Below are 18827 nucleotides of genomic sequence, written 5' to 3'. Positions count from 1 at the left end.
GATAGATAGATAGATAGATAGATAGATAGATAGATAGATAGATAGATGATAGATAGATGAAGCAAGCATGTACAGACTTCTAGATTACCTTGACAATTACTCAGCTAGATAGTGAGTTGACTACTGTAATAACTACTGAAGTATACACATGTTAAAATTTCAAATATTTTATCTTTATTCATGCCTTCTTCACTTATGATACTAAGAGCATAATTATTGACTGTTCAAATTTTATGCAAACCAAATTCTGTATATTTGTGTACTGGTTGGGGGAGAGGGGAAATAAGAAGAGGGGAAAGAAGAAGGGGAAGCACAAGGGGAGGTGCTGGAAGTAAGGGCTTGTTCACATTCAAACTAATAAGGTATATATCATCATAAGACACAATCCTCGCTTCCAAGTCAGAACTGGGATTACATACTTAATCAACGCAGAAACCCTAAATGATCTAATTTGTCACAATTTCTTGAATTACCAGCTTCCAAATTTGAGATAATCCATAATCCTTATCAAGAAAATATGATCCTGAAGATTAAAAACTATTTGATGTCCCCATGTCATCCAGAATTTTTAAAATGAAAAGGAAAAGTGGGGAAAGGGAAACCACTAACCACTTGCCTGTTTCACTTCTGATTCAGGAGGATTGTCTGCCTCTTCATTGTCTTCTTTTTGCTCCTCATCTTTTCCATTTACTTCAGCACTGTCTGTTCCCTGAACACAGAGGAAACATACAGTATAGTTTAGTTAAGCTACCAGAATGCTGTATATAGTGGCATGACCGTTCCCTTATATGGGGCAAAAAGTGGGAAATGTTCTGTTCTTACTTATTAAATATGTAGGGTGACAATAAAGTTTTTTCTAGCTAAAATATACCACCAAAGCTATGGGATTTTGCTGCTGAAAGAATACGTAACAAAAGCAGGGATGTGGGATGCCTTGCCTCCTCTACTTACTTTTGTTTTGTCTTAAATTCAGTTGCATGTTAAGCCAAAGAAAATCTTAGGAATTAGTAATTAAGTATGATAGTTTCAAGGGATAATAGATTATCTAGCTAATATTAAATCTTTTCTTCTTAATCTTTATGTCTAAAGTAGAGTTCATAGTCCTTTAATCCCAGTAAACTACCTATATTTTTTTATTGTCAGACCTTCAATTTTATTGGCATAAAGCAGTATTACCAGTGCAGGTCAGCATTTGCTTTGAAACTTACACAGGGATGTATAATTGCCCAAGGTCTTACAATTCATGAAGAGGGAACAGGGAAGCCTATGCCTTAGGGTTCTGGATCACGTGGCCTTCTGAATGTGTGGGGAAGAGTATGGATGAGGGTGGGGGAGTAGAGGAGAGTCAAGAGAGTTGTCTATGGTAATGTGGAGACGCTGCAACTTTACCAACTGTTTTATTAAGAAAACCAACCGTTTTATTAAGCTACTATACTTATGTTAATCAAATCAACCAGGTTAGAGAAGATGAGTCAAGGCTAAGAAAGAGTTTCTAGGAGTTTAAATGAGGTGGTTTTCATAAAATAGTACAGGAAATGCTGAAGACTAGGAGATAAATCTTTGGAAAACTGACGTGATCCAAGAAATCAGGCTGGGTAGAAACATTACAACCATAGAAATGTTTTAAACTGAATACATGGAAAGGTTAGGACAAGAGCTTCTGAACAGATTAAGGTTTGGGAGACAGGGTACAAAGAAATGATTACTTCTGTCGTGTTCTGCTCCCCTCCTGTAAGTTCACCATTTGGAAGAGTAGATGTTTCCTCAGTTGCTCCTGCCACCTGTGTCACAGATAAAAACAAGAACACTCGAAAATATGGAAAACTCTAGAAAGGAATATCAATACCTTACATTTATATAACATTTAACATTTTTCAAACTATTTTTACTTTTATCTCATTTCATCATAAAAGTGCTGGGTCATACAAAGGTGGGGCAGCTATTATCCACATTTTGCATATTTGAAGTTTCAGGGGTAAAATTATCTGCTCCAAACTTGTAGACTGACTTAGTAGGCAACCAGGACTAGAATTCAATCTATACTTAATACTATTTTAAGTAAATCATGCTGTTTCTAGGTCTATAACTATGCCACAAAACTGATACAACAAGTCGTTGATATATATTACTGTGTTTCCCCGATAATAAAACACTGTCTTATTATTTTTTTTTTTGGACAGAAAAACACCAGAGGGCTTATTTTCAGGGGAGGGCTTATTTTAATGAACATTGACAGCAATTTTAATAAACAGGTAAATGTGAACAAAAAAATGTACCTTTATTCAATAAGCAAATCACTGGGGAAGAACAGGATGACACGCTCACTGCTGCAGCTCTGGTTGGATGCAGCTCAGAGCACGGCGTGCGTTTCACGGGGGGGGGGGGTGCATACAGAGGGTACCGTAATGTAGTGTGTAGCGCAGGGGATCACCTTCACTACAGTAGCAATCTCAATAGGGCTTATTTTCGGGGGAGGGCTTATTTTAGAGGAATCTTACACAGTAAGAGGAGGGCTTATTTTCGGGATAGGTCTTATTATCGGGGAAACATGGTAAAACATATACCTAATTGACCATTCCTCTTTTCTTTCTATTTTACTTTGGTAAAATTTCAGTAAGAGAATCATCAGTACTCACAATACCTATTTATGAGTATTCTCTGTCCCAGAGAATTCATATAGATATAGATAGCTAGATACATATCTACATATGCACACACATATATGTACATATATGTGAGTATACATACATATATTATCAGCTTACAAGCTTCAACACAAAACTGTCAGTGAGCTATTATAATTAATTTTTAAATGCTTTTTACACATAGGGAAAACACTGAAAGATTATGTCTAACCAATTCAAAAACAACTGGTCAATTTTATCAATTCAGTCCAAAGATTTATCCAATATTTCACATGATATATCTTGTCATTGTGATGATCACACTGGCAAGGTAACAGCTTTTTTGAATTTGTAACTGATTTTTTCACCTCTAGTTTAATAATTTTCAAGTATAAGGTACTGATTTTTTTAAAAAACATAGAGAAGGAAAGTGCCCTCAGTTTTAAAACATCATTTCTCAAATTATGTTCTACAGAACCCTGAGTTCTACTAAATAGTTCAAGGGTTTCCACAAATAATAAAGTTGTAATGTTTGAAAAACATATGCAGCAAACATTTCCTCCTTGACTTTTTTGTGCTAATCATATACAATTTCAGACAATGCAGAGGCCATTTCAGATTAGTTAGAATAAATAAGATGAAGGAAAAATTTTTATTGATCTAGAATAATTTTATATACTTAGTAATGTGTGAAGCATAATCAGTTGATTGTGAGTCTGTGCATCTATACAGGTATCCATTTTTAGTCTTAGTTTTGGGGTGCTTTCTAACTGTAATTTGTTTTACACTGAATCATTATGAATAATTCTATAAAACTGAGCCACTTGAGCTATTTTTCTGATTTATTTTTAGCATACTTTTGCTATATGTTGCTCCCATTTCCCCTTTCAACTGAACAATAACAAAAGGATAAAAGCCTCATGATCTGAATGTGCTGGTGGATGTTTACCAAATGGGTAGATAGATGCCTGGCTCTTTATCTACTACACTGTCTAGCTTCCTCTAATGTGAAGGCACTCACTCCTCATCTGCCTTTAAGAAGAATCCTTATCTTCTGAAGCTCATCCTTCAAGGTCATCCTCAAAGCGAATACGTTCTTCTCTTCAAATTATCCTAGCACACTTCCTCTACTATATCTCCCCTTTACCCCATCATCTTCTGCTTTATATATGCCTTACAGAGCACATGCATTTATTGCCTGCTCCAATATAACTTATGTTCCTTGAGAAGAGAGATTGTTATTTTAAAATGTTCTGAGTCTAACACAGTGCCTCATGTACTTATGTTTAATTTAATTGAGAAACAGTGAAAAACAACTATTTCCATAGCCAAATCCACTTCTAAAACAAATGGTAATATCTGAAACAAAGCAAAACAAACACCTTAAAAACTCTGTTAAGATTTTAGAACAATAAACAAATTTGAAATAAACCAGTCAGGTCAGATAAATAATTATTTTTAAGACCAAATGAAGATCAAATAGCCTGGAGGAGATAGTCAAAAAATAGGAACAACTGTCAAAAAATTCAAAGGAAATCCACAGGTGGCCATTTATCAGGGTTTTAAAACTTTAAAAGGTAGACAGTTCTATAAAAGTAATGATTATAAACTTCCAAGAAACAAAAGGACATTTAAAGGTGCAAGAATGAGTGACTATGGATGCTTCCCCTCAAACCTTAAAAAGAACTGATGGAAAACCAAAATCACTCTTATCCAATCAGTCTGATTTCTTTAAATATTTTAATTGTGGGACCAGAAGCAACTTATCAACAAAATCTCACAGTTCCAAAAACTCTACAAGAGTAGTGCTGAAGCAGCTCATTGCATTGTAAAGAGCACAGACAATGGAGTCAACAATTTTTTTTATTTTTTTTTTGTTTTTATTAATTTTTTTACTTATTTTTACTTTACAACATTTAGTTCCACAATCTCTTGAGTTTCAAATTTTCTCCCCCTCCCTTTCCTCTCCCCCCCACCATGGCGGCATGCAATCAACTATAGGATCTGTAAATACTTTCACATTAGATATTATTCAGGTTATAAAGACGGATTGTAACAGATGGAATGAACATTGGGAAAGAGGAAATAAAACCAAACAAGAAAAAGAAAAAGAGCAGGTAGTTTGTTTCAATCCGCATTTGAACTCTGTTCTTTCTAGTTCTTTCTCTCAATGTAGACATCTCTCTCCATCATGAATCTTTTGGAGTTCTCTTATAACCTTGCATTGCTGAGGAGAGTCCAATCTACCAAAGTTGGTCATCACACATAAGTTGTGTCTGTAATTGTGTACAAATTTCTCCTGGTTCTGCTCTTCTCACTCAGCATCGGTTTATATAAGCCTCTCCAGGTAAATATGAAATCCATTTGCTCCTCATTTCTTATAGCACAATAGTATTCCATTACATTCATTTACCACAACTTGTTTAGCCATTCCCCAATTGATGGGCATTCCCTTAATTTCCAATTCTTTGCCACCACAAAAAGCTGCTATAAATAATTTTGTACATATGGGTCTCCCTCCCACTTCTATGATCTCTTTGGGATACAACCCTAGAAGTGGTATTGTTGGATCAAAGGGTATGAAATTATTTATAGCCCTTTGGGCATAGTTCCAGATTGCTCTCCAGAATGGTTGAATCAGTTCACAACTCCACCAACAATGCGTCAGTGTTCTAATTTTTCCACATCCTCTCCAGCATTTGTAATTTTCCTGTTTTGTCATATTAGCCAATCTGACTGGTGAGATATGGTACCTCAGAGTTGTTTTGATTTGCATTTCTCTAACCAATAGGGATTTAGAGCATTTTTTCATATGCTTATAGATATCTTTAATTTCTTCCTCTGAGAACTGCCTGTTCATATCCTTTGACCATTTATCAATTGGGGAATGACTTGCATTCTTATAGATTTGACTCAGTTCTCTGTATATTTTAGAAATGAGGCCTTTATCAGAAACATAGGTTGTAAAAATTCTTTCCCAATTTTCCATTTCCCTCTTAATCTTGATGACATTGGCTTTGTTTGTACAGAAACTTTTCAATTTAATGTAATCAAAATTACCCATTTTGCATTTTATAATGCTCTCTAATTCTTGTTTGGTCATAAAGTCTTCCCCCTCCATAAATCTGACAGTAAACTATTCCTTGCTTTCCCAGATTGCTTACAGTATCAGCCTTTATACCTAGATCATGCACCCATTTAGACTTGATTTTTGGCATATGGTGTTAGATAGTAGTCTATGCCTAGTTTCTGCCATACCATATTCCAGTTTTCACAGCAGTTTTTGTCAAATAGTGAGTTCTTATCCCAAAAGCTGTGGTCTTTGGGTTTATCAAATGGCAAATTACTATAGTCATTGACTGCTGAGTCTCATGTCCCCAATCTATTCCATTGATCCACTACTCTATTTTTCAGCCAATACCAAGTAGTTTGATGACTGCTGCTTTATAATACAGATTAAAATCTGGTATGGCTAGGCCACCTTCCCTAGCATTTCTTTTCATTTATTCCCTTGATATTCTGGACATTTTGTTCTTCCAAATGAATTTTTTCTAGATCTATAAAGTAATTTTTTGGTAGTTATTATGTATGGCACTAAATATGTAATTTAATTTAGGTAAAATTGTCATTTTCATTATATTAGCTCAATCTAACCATGAGCAATTGATGTTTTTCCAATTAGATCTGAGTTTATTTGTGTGAAAAGTGCTTTGTAGTTGTGTTCATATAGGTCCTGGGTTTGTTTTGGAAGGTAGATTCCCAAATATTTTATAATGTCTACAGTAACTTTAAATGGGATTTCTCTTTCTATCTCTTACTATGGATTTCATTAGAAGTATATAGGAGTGCCAAGGATTTATGTGCGTTTTTTTTATATCCTGCAACTTTGCCAAATTTATTGTCTCAAGTAGTTTTTTACTTGATTCTCTAGGATTCTCTAGTATATCATCATATCATCTGCAAAGAATGATAGCTTAGTCTCTTCTTTGCCTAATTTTATTTCTTTGATTTCTTTTTCTTCTCTAATTGCTACTGCTAACATTTCTAGTACCAAATTGAATAGAAGCAGTGATAGTGGACATCCTTATTTCACCCCTGATCTTATTGGAAATGCTTCTAGCTTATCCCCATTACATATAATACTTGCTGATGGATTTAAATAGATGCTACCTATTATTTTAACGAAATGGAGTCAACAATTTTAGATTCACCGCAACTCTGCTATTTACTATTTGCATAAATATGGCAAATTACTAAATCTTCCTTGCCTCATTATCTTCATTTGTAGTGAAATGAATGAGTTGGACAAAGTTATTTCTCAGTTCAGCCCCTTTTAATTACTTTTTCTTTGACTTCAAGGCAGGTGAACTAGAGAATAAGGAGAGAAATGAGTCTTTAAAAAAAAAAAGATAGGTGGATTTGAATGATAAAAAATGGGAAGGTCAATGATATAAAGAAAAATAAAATAGAAAGTCAGAAAATATATTTTGAGAACCATAATCCAATTAAGCAAGATTTTATTATATGCTATAGACAATAACTTGAAGCCAGAATATATTGGAAAAAAAGAGACGTGGCTTGCATTTTGGAAACCGAGTACTTTTTATAATGATACCAAGCAGATCTCCAGTGCAAAGACCAATGTTTTCAATAGAAATGATTTCCCAGAAATGCTTATGGACTCTTATAACATCCCAGTCTCTGAGGAGTTAAAATTTTAAGTTAACCAAAGAGTACTAGAAGGATATATAGTGAGTACGAGTAGGTTATAGCTTATAGCCAATAATGATATAGATTCAAGAAATTTTGTGAGAAATAATAGAATTTTAGAATATAAATTTTAGGATAAAAAGATCCTCAGAGGCCATCTAAGTCAACCCCTTCATTTTACAGATGCAGAAACCGAAGTTAAGTGATTTGGCTAAGGACATGCAGATAAATGATGGAGCCCCTATTTGAAGCCAGGTCCTACACTGCTCTTTATACTTCACCAAATATCCCTTTCTAGTGACTAGGAAAAGATGTGAGCATTCGAATTATGTGGTGTAAAGAAGGAACAAACAGACAATGTGATTGCTCCCTGCCTTCAAGGAACTAAAATAAGAGCTATCATTGTTAGAGAGGAGGAAGAAAATTCTTTTTTTTTTTCTTTTTCTTTTTTTTGGAGGGGGGAAGGCAGGGCAATTGGGGTTAACTGACTTTTCCAAAGTCACATGGCTAGTAAATGTTAAGTGTCTGAGGCCAGATTTGAACTCAGGTCCTCCTGACTCCAGAGCCAGTGCTCTACTCACTATTCCACCTAGCTTCCCCAGAGGAATAAAATCCTTAAGGAAAATCACAGGAAGTCAACATTCCATATGGTTCAGAGATCCCTACATAACAGTAAAGCCAGAGTCTCCTTGGCAGATATTACATGATAACAGTGGGTAGACAACTGGACTTGGAGTCAGGAAGACCTATGTTCAAACACCTTCTTAGACATTTACTAGCTGGGAAACTGAGGAAATAACTCAAGCCCTCTGTTTCCCAGTTTCCTCATCCATAAAAATGGGTATACTACCTGTACTACTTACCTCACAATGTTGTTGCAAGGATCAAATGAGATAAAGCACTTTACCAACCCTAATATGGTTGTTACATTTTGTATATAGGCCTGTTGATAGTGTTATTGCTGAAATTAGGTACCTTTGCTTTGCTGTTAGCCATGCTTTTTACTTTGGGCTGCAATGTGTGATGGATATGCACACATTTCCAAAATCTGCATATTGTATCCTGTATGTAGTTAAGGCATGTTGGCAATGTAGTATCCTCCCTGGTGATGCTTTGTATACTGCCCTGCCTACTGAATGTGCATTTTTTTCCTCTCTCCCAAATTTTCTCCCTCATTCCCACTCTTCCCCCATCCTAGAAAAGGCAAGCAATTTTATATTGATGTATGTGATTATATTGATGTATGTGAAGTCATGCAAAATATTTTCCATATTATCCATGTTGCAAAAAAAAAGCAGGCTAAAAAATGAAAAAAATTTTCAAAAGTATGCTTCTATCTGCATTCAGAGTTTATCTCTCCCTCTGGAGGTGGATAGGTGATTGGTATGTCACTGAATAAATAATTTAACTTAGGAAGAATTGTCATTTTTGTTATATTGTTTTGGCTAAACCACGAGCAATTAATATTCCTTCTGCTGTTTAGATCTGATTTTATTTGGGTGAAGTATTTTGTAATTGTGTTCATATAGTTCCTGGATTTGTTTTGGCAGGTAGACTCCCAAGTGTTCTATACTGTCTACCATTATTTTAAAATGGAATTTCTCTATTTCTTCCTGCTGTGTTTTATTGGTAATCTGTAGAAATGCTAATAATTTACGTGGGTTTATTTTATATCATTCAAATTTGCTAAAGTTTTTAATTGTTTCCGCTAGGGTTTTTTTTTTTGCCCATTCCTTCAATTTCTTTTTCTTGGCTTATTGCTATAGCTAGCATTTTTAGTACAACATTGAATAACAGTAATGATAACTGGACATCCTTGCATCTTGTCTGATCTTATTGGGAAGGACTCAAGTTTATCCCCATTAAAGATAATGCTTGCTCTTGATTTTAGATAGATATTACTTATCATTGGAAAAAGATTCCAACTAGGCTTTCTAGTGTTTTTCATGGGAATGTCTATTATAGTTTGTCAAAAGCTTTTTCTGCATCTGTTGATATAATAACATAATTTTTATTATTTTGTTATTAATATGGCCAATTATGCTGAAAGTTTTCCTAATATTGAACCAGCTCTGCATTCCTAGTATAAATTGCAGCATAATGTATGATCTTTGTGATATATTGCTACAATCCTTTGCTAATATTTTATTTAAAATTTTTGCATTGATATTAATTGAGGAAATTATTCCATAATTTTATTTCTCTCTCCCTGCTTTAGGTATCAAAATCATATTTGTGTCAAAAAAAAGTACTTGGTAGGACTCCTTCTTTACCTACTTTTCCAAAAAGTTTATATGGTATTAGGATTACTTGTTCCTTAAACGTTTGGTAGAAGTCACTTGTAAATCCACCTTATCCTGAGGATTTTTTCTTAGGGAGTTCTTTTATGGTTTGTACAATTTCTTTTTCTAATATAGCATTATTTATTTATTTATTTATTTCCTTTTCTGTTAATCTGGGCAGTTTATATTTTTGTAAATGTTCAACCATTTCCCTTAGATTGTCAGTTTTACTGCGATATAATTGGGCAGAATAACTCCTCATAATTGCTTTAATTTCATCGTCATTAGTGATACCTAATGATATAATGATATCACCCTTTTCATTTTTGATACTAATAATTTGGTTTTCTTCTTCTTGTTTTTAAACAAATTAACCAGTGGCTTATTTATTTTAATGGTCTTTTCTCCATAAACAAGATCCTAGTTTTATTTACAAGTTTAATGGGTTTTTTCACATTCAATTTCATTAAACTCATCTTTGATTTTCAGGATTTCCATTTTGGTGTTTAATTGAAGATTTAAATTTTTTTCTAGGTTTTTTTTAGTTGCATACCCAGTTCATTGATCTACTCTTTCTTTGTTTTACTGATGTATGCTTTTAGAAATGAAATTTTCCCCTAAGTTCTGCTTTGGCAGTATCCCACAAATTTTGGGATGTTGCCTCATTATCATTCTCTTTAATAAAATTATCAATTGTTTCTATTATTTGACCTATTCATTCTTTAGGTTTAGGTTATTTAGTTTGCAATTATTCTTTAATCTATGTTTTTACTGCCCTTTATTGAATGTAATTTTATTTAATTATAATCTAAAAAGAATGCATTTAATATTTATGTTTTTCTTCATTTTGGTTGTGAGGTTTTTATGCTGTAATACATGGTCAATTTTTGGGAAGGTGTCATGTAATGCTGAGAAAAAGGTATATTCTTTTCAATGCCCATTCAGTTTTCTCCAGAGGCCTATACTAACTTTTCTAGACTCTATTCATCACTTTAATTTCTATCTTATTTATTTTATGATTAGATTTATACAGCTCTGACAGTGAAAGCTAAGGTCCCCCATTAGTATAGTTTTACTATTTCCTCCCTCACACATTATCTTTTCCTTTAAAATTTTGGATGCTGTTCCATTTGATGCATATATGTTTATTTTCAATATTACTTTTTTGTTCATGGTGCCTTTTAGCAAAATGTAATTTTCCTGCTTATCCCTTTTAATTAGGTCTATTTTTGCTTTTTCTTTTGTCTGAGATCATGATTACTATCCTTACCTTTTGTACTTTAGCTGAAGAATAATAGATCCTACTATGGCTACTTATTTTAACTCTGTGTGTGTTTAAGTCTGTTACTTGTAAAGAACATATTGTTAGATACTGGTTTCTAATCCATTCTGTAACCTACATTCATTTTATGGGTGAATTCATCCCATTCACATTCACTGTTATGATTACTAACTGTGCATTTCTCTCCAAACTATTTTCCTTTGTTTATCCTTCTTTTTCTTTTTATCTTGTCCCTCATCAAGTGTGTTTTGCTTTTGACCACTGCCTTCTTTAATATACCCTTCCTTTTATCACCTCCCCCCTTTTTCTTATTCCCTTCCCTGTTCTGACTGTTCAGCTTGTGCTCTTTCTTATATATGGTATAGCTCCTCCCTGTTCAGCCCCTTCCTGTTATGTCAGCAACAGGGGTTCATGCCCTCTGTTTCTTTAACAGAGGCTTGATATAATTAGCTTGACACTAAGTGCTAAGTACCTGTTAGCTTTCCAATACAAAGGGATCTTCAAATTTCATTACCATTACACCTTCCTATTTCCCAGCAGGGTAAAATAAATTTCTATTATCCATTAAGTGTGTGTGTGTGTGTGTGTGTGTGTGTGTGGATGTGTGTGTGTGTGCACGCACAGGCAACATGTGCATGTGTCTATTCCCTATTTGAACCAATTTAAATGTGAGTGAGTTTCAAGTATTGCCACCCCCCACTTCCTTATATGCCTCTTTTCTGTGAGATCATTTACCCCATTCTTCCTCTCTTCCATTTCTTCTTCTCCTAGATCATTTCTCTTTCTTGCCTATCCACTTTTTTTTTACATCATTCCAACATAATTGACTGAATCTTGTGCCCTCTTTCTATGTAGAATCCTTCTAACTGCCCTAATAAGGATAAAATTCTTAGGAGTTACATGTATCATCTTTCCATATAGAAAGGAAAACATTTTAACCTTATGAATCTCTTATAATTTCTCTTTCATGTTTATTGTTTTATGCTTTTATTGAGACGTATTTGAAAGTCAAATTTCCTATTCAGCTCTGGTCTTTTCACCAGGAATGCTTTAAATTCCTCTATTTCATTAAGTACTCATTTCTTTCCTTGAAGTATTATACTCAGTTGCTTTGGGTAGGTTATTCTTGATTGTAACTTGATTCTTGATTGCAACTCTTCTGCCTTCTGAAATATCATATTCCAAGCCCTTTGCTCATTTAATGTGGTAGCTACTAAATCTTATGTGATCCTGACAGTGGCTTCACAATATTTGATTGGTGTCTTTCTGACTGCTTGAAGTATTTTCTGTTTGACCTTGAAGCTCTGAAATTTGGCTGGACTATTCCTGGGAGTTTTCATTTTGACATCTCTTTCAGGAAATGATAAGTGAATTCTTTCAAGTTCTGTTTTACCCTCTGAATCTAAGATATTGGGGCAATTTTCCTTGATAATTTCTTGAGATATGATATCTAGGCTTTTTCTTTGATCGTGGCTTTCAGGTAGTTTAATATTTCTTAAATTATCTCTCCTGAATCTATTTTCCAAGTCAGTTGTTTTTCCAATGAGATATTTCTTTTTATTGATTGATTTTTTTTTATTGTTTCTTGGTATCTCCTGAAGTCATTAGCTTCCACTTGCCCAGTTCTAATTGTTTAAGAGTCATTGTCTTCAGTGAGCTTTTGTGCCTCTTTTCCATTTGGCCAAGTTTGCTTTTTAAAAAGTTATTTTCACCTTGAGCAAGTCACTTAACCCCAACTGCCCTGACCTGCCCCCTCCAAAAAGCAAAAAAAAAATTTTTTTAAGTTATTTTCATCAGTAAATTTTTGTACCACTTTTTCCATTTGGCCAGCTGTATTTTTATAAAGTTATTTTCTTCAGTATTTTTCTGCCTCCTTTACCAACCTCTTAAGTCTTTTCATAATTTTCTTCCTTTGCTCTAATTTCTTTTCCTAATGTGTTTTATTTGATTTTTTTAAATAATGAGGTTGTTTTTTTTTTTTTTTAGCTCTTCTAGATATTCTTATTGGGCTTGTTCCAAAGCATACTTTTTTCCCCTTTGAGGCTTTACTTGTAGCTGTTTTATCTTCATTATCTTCTTCTGAGTTTGTATCTTGATCTTCCCTCTCACCATGGAGGCTGTTTATGGTCAGCTTCTTTTTCTTGTTATTTACTCATTTTTCCATCCTGTTCCTTGCTTTTGAACTTTATGTTAAAGTTTGGTTCTGTTCCTCAGATGTGGGGTAAAGTGACACTGTCTCAAGCATCACTCTTTTTTACATTGCTGTTTTCAGAACTAGTCCTGGGACTTTGGATATTTTGAGTGCTTCTAAGGTGGTAAGAGGTGTGATCACTGCTCTCCAGCACTCTTCTCCTTACCCAGGAAGGACCACTGATCCCTTAGGATTGCAATCAATACTGCTCCTCAGAGCCCCTGCTCCCTTGGGACCAGAAGTAATACTGTTTCTCAGGAGCTCTGCTCCTCGGTACTGTAATTAATACTGTTCCTAAAGGACCCTGATCCCTTGTGACCAAAAGCAATACCATTCCTTAGGGCTTCCACTCCCTCTTGATGGAAAGTGACCCCTCTACCCTTGAACTATGACTCAGAAATGGATGTAGGCAATAGATTTGTCAAATAGTGTCTGATACTGCATCCAGGGTTAGGACAGGGGTCCCTTGTAATCTCTCTCTCTCTGAACACTTGCAATGTCCCCTTACTGTCTCCTGGCTTTAGAGCTACCAAGGCTCACGCTACTTCTGTCACCACCACCTGGTCCTACCACTGATGTTTCATCCTTGTGGGTTCTAATTCTTTGCTATCACAAAAAAAAAAGCTGCTATAAATATTTTAATATATATGGGCTCTTTTCCACTTTCTTTGATCTCTTTAGAGTATAAGCTTAGTAGTGGTATCACTGGAATGAAGGGTATGTCTAGTTTAATAGCTTTTTATTGAAACATACAATCCACCTCCAGAAAGAGAAATGATAGGTTCAGAGTATAGATTGAGGCATATTTTCTCCTATTTCTTTCCTTTTTTGCTTTTCTTCCCCTTCCCCTCCTCTTAGAACATGGCTCATGCAGAAATTTGTTTTGTATGTCTATACTCATTTGTAATGGGTTTTATTTTTTCTTGCCTTCTTAATAGGTTGAGGAGGGGGTAAAGTGAGGAGGAGAATTTGGAACTGAAAATAAAATTTAATTTTAAAAAAAGTAATTAGTTAAACAGATTAGATAAGTGAGCACAAGAAGCAAACACAAATAGTAATCTAATGTAGGATCAACCCAAGAATACAAACAACTGGAAAAGAAATTCTCTGTTCAATAAGACCTATGAAAACAAGGTGGCGGTTTGGCTGAAAGTGGTTGACACCAGCACCTTTTACTCAAATGTTCAAATGGATCTGTAATCAGTGATTCAGGAATTCTGTCCAATGAGGCAGATAACAATTCACGTCTATCATGTTTACCTATTGTGCACGTTTTCCAAAAAATTCACCACAGGGATCTCCCCAAAGTGCTTGGAAACTTTCTTTGCTTTTTCACAACATTATAATGGCATCAGTAGAGCCCTTTGGCTATACACCAATTGTTCTTTTTTTTTTTTAATTGTATTTATTTATTAGTTTTTAACATTAACTTCTATAAGATTTTGAGTTGTAAATTTTCTCCTCTCCCCCCCACTTACTCCTTCCCAAGAAAGCATGCAATCTGATATAGATTGCACAACCATATTATACATGTACAATCATGTATTCTATTATTTTCACATTAGTCTAGAACCAAAGTCTAGAACAAAAACCACGAGAAGAAACAAAACAACAAAGGACATTATAATAAAACATCCCCAATCTCACAATAAATTTCCAAGGAATAAACTATTGAAATAAAGATATCATGACATATGATATAATGACAAAAATAGAGAACAGTAAATAAAGAAAGAATTTATCACCAACACAATTTTTATTTTGGTTCACGTTTGTGATTTTTATCAATGGGGGAACCACCAGAGTGGAAACTTCCTCCCTCTACCAATGCAAATCAGCAATTTACCCATAACTTAAAGTCTTAGAGATTTGCCTGAGGCACTGAAAAGTTAAGTGACTTGCCAATGGCTACACAACAAATATGTGTAGGAGCCAGCACTTAAACCCAAGTCTTCTTGACTCCACAGCTAGCCACACTAGCTCTGAGAGAAAAGCTTCACAAAATGTGGTTTATATATATAACATAATATGATTAAATTATATATAATATATTACATATGATAATATAATCCCAATGTTTATATATAATATAAAATATAACATATCATATAATATTACATATAATAAAAGAAAATAGTTTCAATTATATAAAATTTAACAGCTTTTGTACAAATACAACTGGAAGAATTAAAGAAAAGTTTGAAAAAAAATTCATTAAACTCTCAAATACTCAAATGGATTCATGATTTCATAGTTTGAAAGTTCCTTCTAACAAGGGAGATTATAACCCATCCATGCTTACCTATGTTGTCTAATTTTTTCCACATGCTACCCACCCTATATGCTATGAGATAGGCTTTATTTGCTTTCACCTGACACTGTAAGATTACCATTAGTGTGTTCTGGTTGACTACCTGTCATGCTTCACTTTCACTACATGACCAGCTCAGCTTCTCTTCCTATTATGTAATTCCTTGATTCCTTTTACTCTTTTCCTTTGGAGTTCTGATTGGCTATATGTAGCAGTCTTCCCACACTCACAGTGTATCTCTTCATTTCCCTATGTGGGATAATCATACTTAATTCTTCAAAATGATTGTGTTCTATATCTCACTGCCAGGTAGGAGCAGTAAGAGAATACTGGAATTAAGAAGATAGGCCTTTGCTTTCATGGGAAGCCTGGAGTTATTAAAGAAGCTTTGAAATTTGCTAAAGGCTATCCAGCACATTCTTTTCTCTTTTTTTTTTTTTTTTTTTTTTTTGCTTTTTTGGAGGAGAGAAGGTAGGCATTTGAGGTTAAGTGACTTGCCCAAGATCACACGGCTAGTTTTTGTGTGAAGTGTCTGAGGCCCCATTCGAACTCAGGTCCTCCTGACTCCAGGGCCAGTGCTCTATTCACTGCACCACCTAGCTGCCTCCACATTCTTTTCTTGTTTAATTCTGAGTGTATGTCATTATTCGTCTGGGGAGAACTTATACAAGTTTTCCATCCAAATGCATGTTGTAATCTAGACAATACACATTCTTCATCCACTTAGTCTTTCTTTTATGGATAGTCTGCCCAAACTCTTCTGAGAGAACTTTTCCAGGAAATTCTGCAAAGGGCTGGATCTTGATGCAATTAGCACAATGGCATGACAAAAGGAGCACTTGGAGGACCTTGTCTTAGGGAATCTTTCTTCAACTTGCTGATCTCCTGTTTCATAGCGTTAAACTCATTTGGGGACCATACATCTTCAAATTTTACATCTCACTTTATGTTTCTAATTAGAGGTCACTGAACAGTTATTTCTGTTGTCATATCTTCTATGGAATCTTGAATGATTTTGATGTATGAATGGGAGATATCTTGTAAAATAACCTACAATGCAGTGGTTTGTTCAACCAAATCTTATACCTTTTCATAATTAACAAACAATAAACATAATGGGATCTTTTATTTCCTACATCTTTCAGTTAATTGTGAAAATTTGGTCCATTATTGAATATCATTTGAGAAAGCCTATATTACTTTAATCAAGAATGCTCTTTATTCTCATATATTCTCATATGATGACTCATAAAGATTCTGCAGAAAGGGAAGAAAGGCATCCTGAGAACTGAGTTTTTCTCTCACTTGCATTTTTTCAATATTAATAAGTTCTGGGAGTTCTCCAAATCTTTTTCATCTTCTCCTTTGGATATCTTACAAATCATGCTTGCAATGTCAACATAATTGTATCACTTCCACCATAAATCTTTTCTATATACACTTGGTACCAACTGGCTGCTTTTCCCATTTTTGTTCTCTTTTGTGATGTTTTGTCCTCCCACACCTGGAACTGTGATATTATATTCCAAGTGTGGTTGTTCTATTGTCTTTGAAGGAAAGAGAGTTTGTCATAATTTTTTTTACAAATCTTTTCCATTTTTCTTCTGTTTGTTGTGCTCCTTACATTTTCATCATAAATTCCCTAAGGAGGTCTTTGCTTAGTTGACTGTCTTTCCAACCTTTCTTTAAACTGCTTTAATCTTTAATTGCTTCTCTTTGCTACCTACAATAATACTGTTTATAATCAATTACTCATTATCCTTCTTCATAAGATTTTTATTAAACAGTTTATATTCTAACCCAGTGTTTTTATAATATCAATAAACTTTAATTTGACTATTCCACTAAATTTTTCTGCTTATAATTTGACATCCAAAATCTGTATAGAAAAACACAAATTTATATGATAAAGAGAAATTCCCCAATGTGCAAGTAAACAAACAATATAAATTATTTTGAAATTCAAACTATCAAGTCATCTAAAATTATTCAAGCAGTGGCTAGCTGGCACAGTGAATAGAACACAAGCCCTGGAGTCAGGAGGACCTCAGTTCAAATCCAACCTCAGACACTTAACACAAAAACAAGCAGTATGATCTTGGGCAAGTCACTTAACCCCAGCTGCCCTCCAAAAAATAAGCAAAAAATAAAATAAAATTATTTAAAATTCCCAATAAAATTGTTAAAAGCAAAATTACTAATAAAATCAGATAAATGCAAATAAAAAACCCTGAGATATATTACCTTATACTTATCAAACTGACAAAGATGTTAAAGGATGAAAATATTAAATTTGGGAGTTCTCTGGAAAGATAGACAAGAAAAGTTACTAAATTGTTCATACCTTTTGACCCAACAATCCCACTACTGAATTTTTACTACAAAGATATTATTGATAGCATGAAAAAGAACTTTAATTCCAAAAATATCGATAGCCATACTGCTAACAATAGCAAAAAGCTGTAAGTAAATTGTGTGCCTGATGAGTGGAAAATGTTTAAATAAAGTGCTGCCCATAAATGTAATAGATTATTATAGCACCATATGGAAAGGTGAATATGAGTAATTCAGAGACACAAGGAATATTGGTATAAAATAATACAATCAAACAAAGTAGAACCAAAAGAATATACAAAATGACAACCACAATGAATACAAATGAATATGTGATAAATGGTGTGTATGGTAAGAATTCAAATTTCATATAGTGGTGCTGGAACAGTTAATATATGTCTGTTTGAACCCGTTCATTCCCTCTGTTTTTCCTTATTTGCAGAAAGCAGGAGGATGCTCCCACAATTAACTAATTAACCAACAGAAGAGAGAGTGTAGTATACCCCTTTACCACCTGATGAAGTATGGAAAATATGTACTTTTCCTACTCCCCCTTCCACTAACCACTACTCTCTCCCAAACACACAGGAAAACTACAATTGGTCCCTAGGTTTTTTTATGGGAGGCTAGATAAGTTATGATTTGTAATGTGCCCTTCAAAATACCAAAAAAATAAGAATTGCCTCTCACTTCTGCTCTTCCAGTCCCCAACCTATATTTGGTTTCTTCTTTCCTTAGTCAAGACACACACATTCATATTTTTTAATGTTATGTATATTATGGCCAATCAGGTATTGTACAAACACCAAACAAAACTGTAGGAGGATTTCCAATTCCAACTTGCAGAATTCACTGCAGCTTGATCAAATTTCCTTTTTACCCCAATCCTTTTACTAATTAGTAAAAGGAAGGGGACAAAAGGAAAGAAATTGTCGTTTTTAGGACCTGCAGAAATTTCTTCAGCAAATACTCTGAGAGAAACAGGCAGAGAGTATATCTAGAGTCACCTCTTTTCAATTTTGGGGGGGGGGGAATTTTCCTCCCATCCCATCAGTCCTAAATCTTTTTCCACTGTGCTCCCCTTCTGTCATTT

General features: G+C 34.2%; 1 protein-coding gene across 1 annotated transcript in view; it reads right to left on the bottom strand.

Moving 5' to 3' along the window:
• The window catches only part of SH3BGR (SH3 domain binding glutamate rich protein), a 101256-nt gene that overhangs the window by 11396 nt on the left and 71033 nt on the right, over positions 1–18827 (bottom strand). The window contains 2 exon segments of the mRNA XM_069074851.1: positions 617–709; positions 1707–1781. Of these exon segments, the coding sequence (XP_068930952.1) occupies positions 617–709; positions 1707–1781 (168 nt within the window).

The sequence above is a fragment of the Petaurus breviceps genome, unplaced genomic scaffold (genome assembly GCF_028583685.1).
Source record: "Petaurus breviceps papuanus isolate PSGF00001 unplaced genomic scaffold, PetGlider_PUasm1.0 90897, whole genome shotgun sequence".
Taxonomy (NCBI): Eukaryota; Metazoa; Chordata; class Mammalia; order Diprotodontia; family Petauridae; genus Petaurus; species Petaurus breviceps.
The sequence above is the reverse complement of the archived record's forward strand: the minus strand, read 5'-3'. Positions and strand labels throughout refer to the sequence as shown.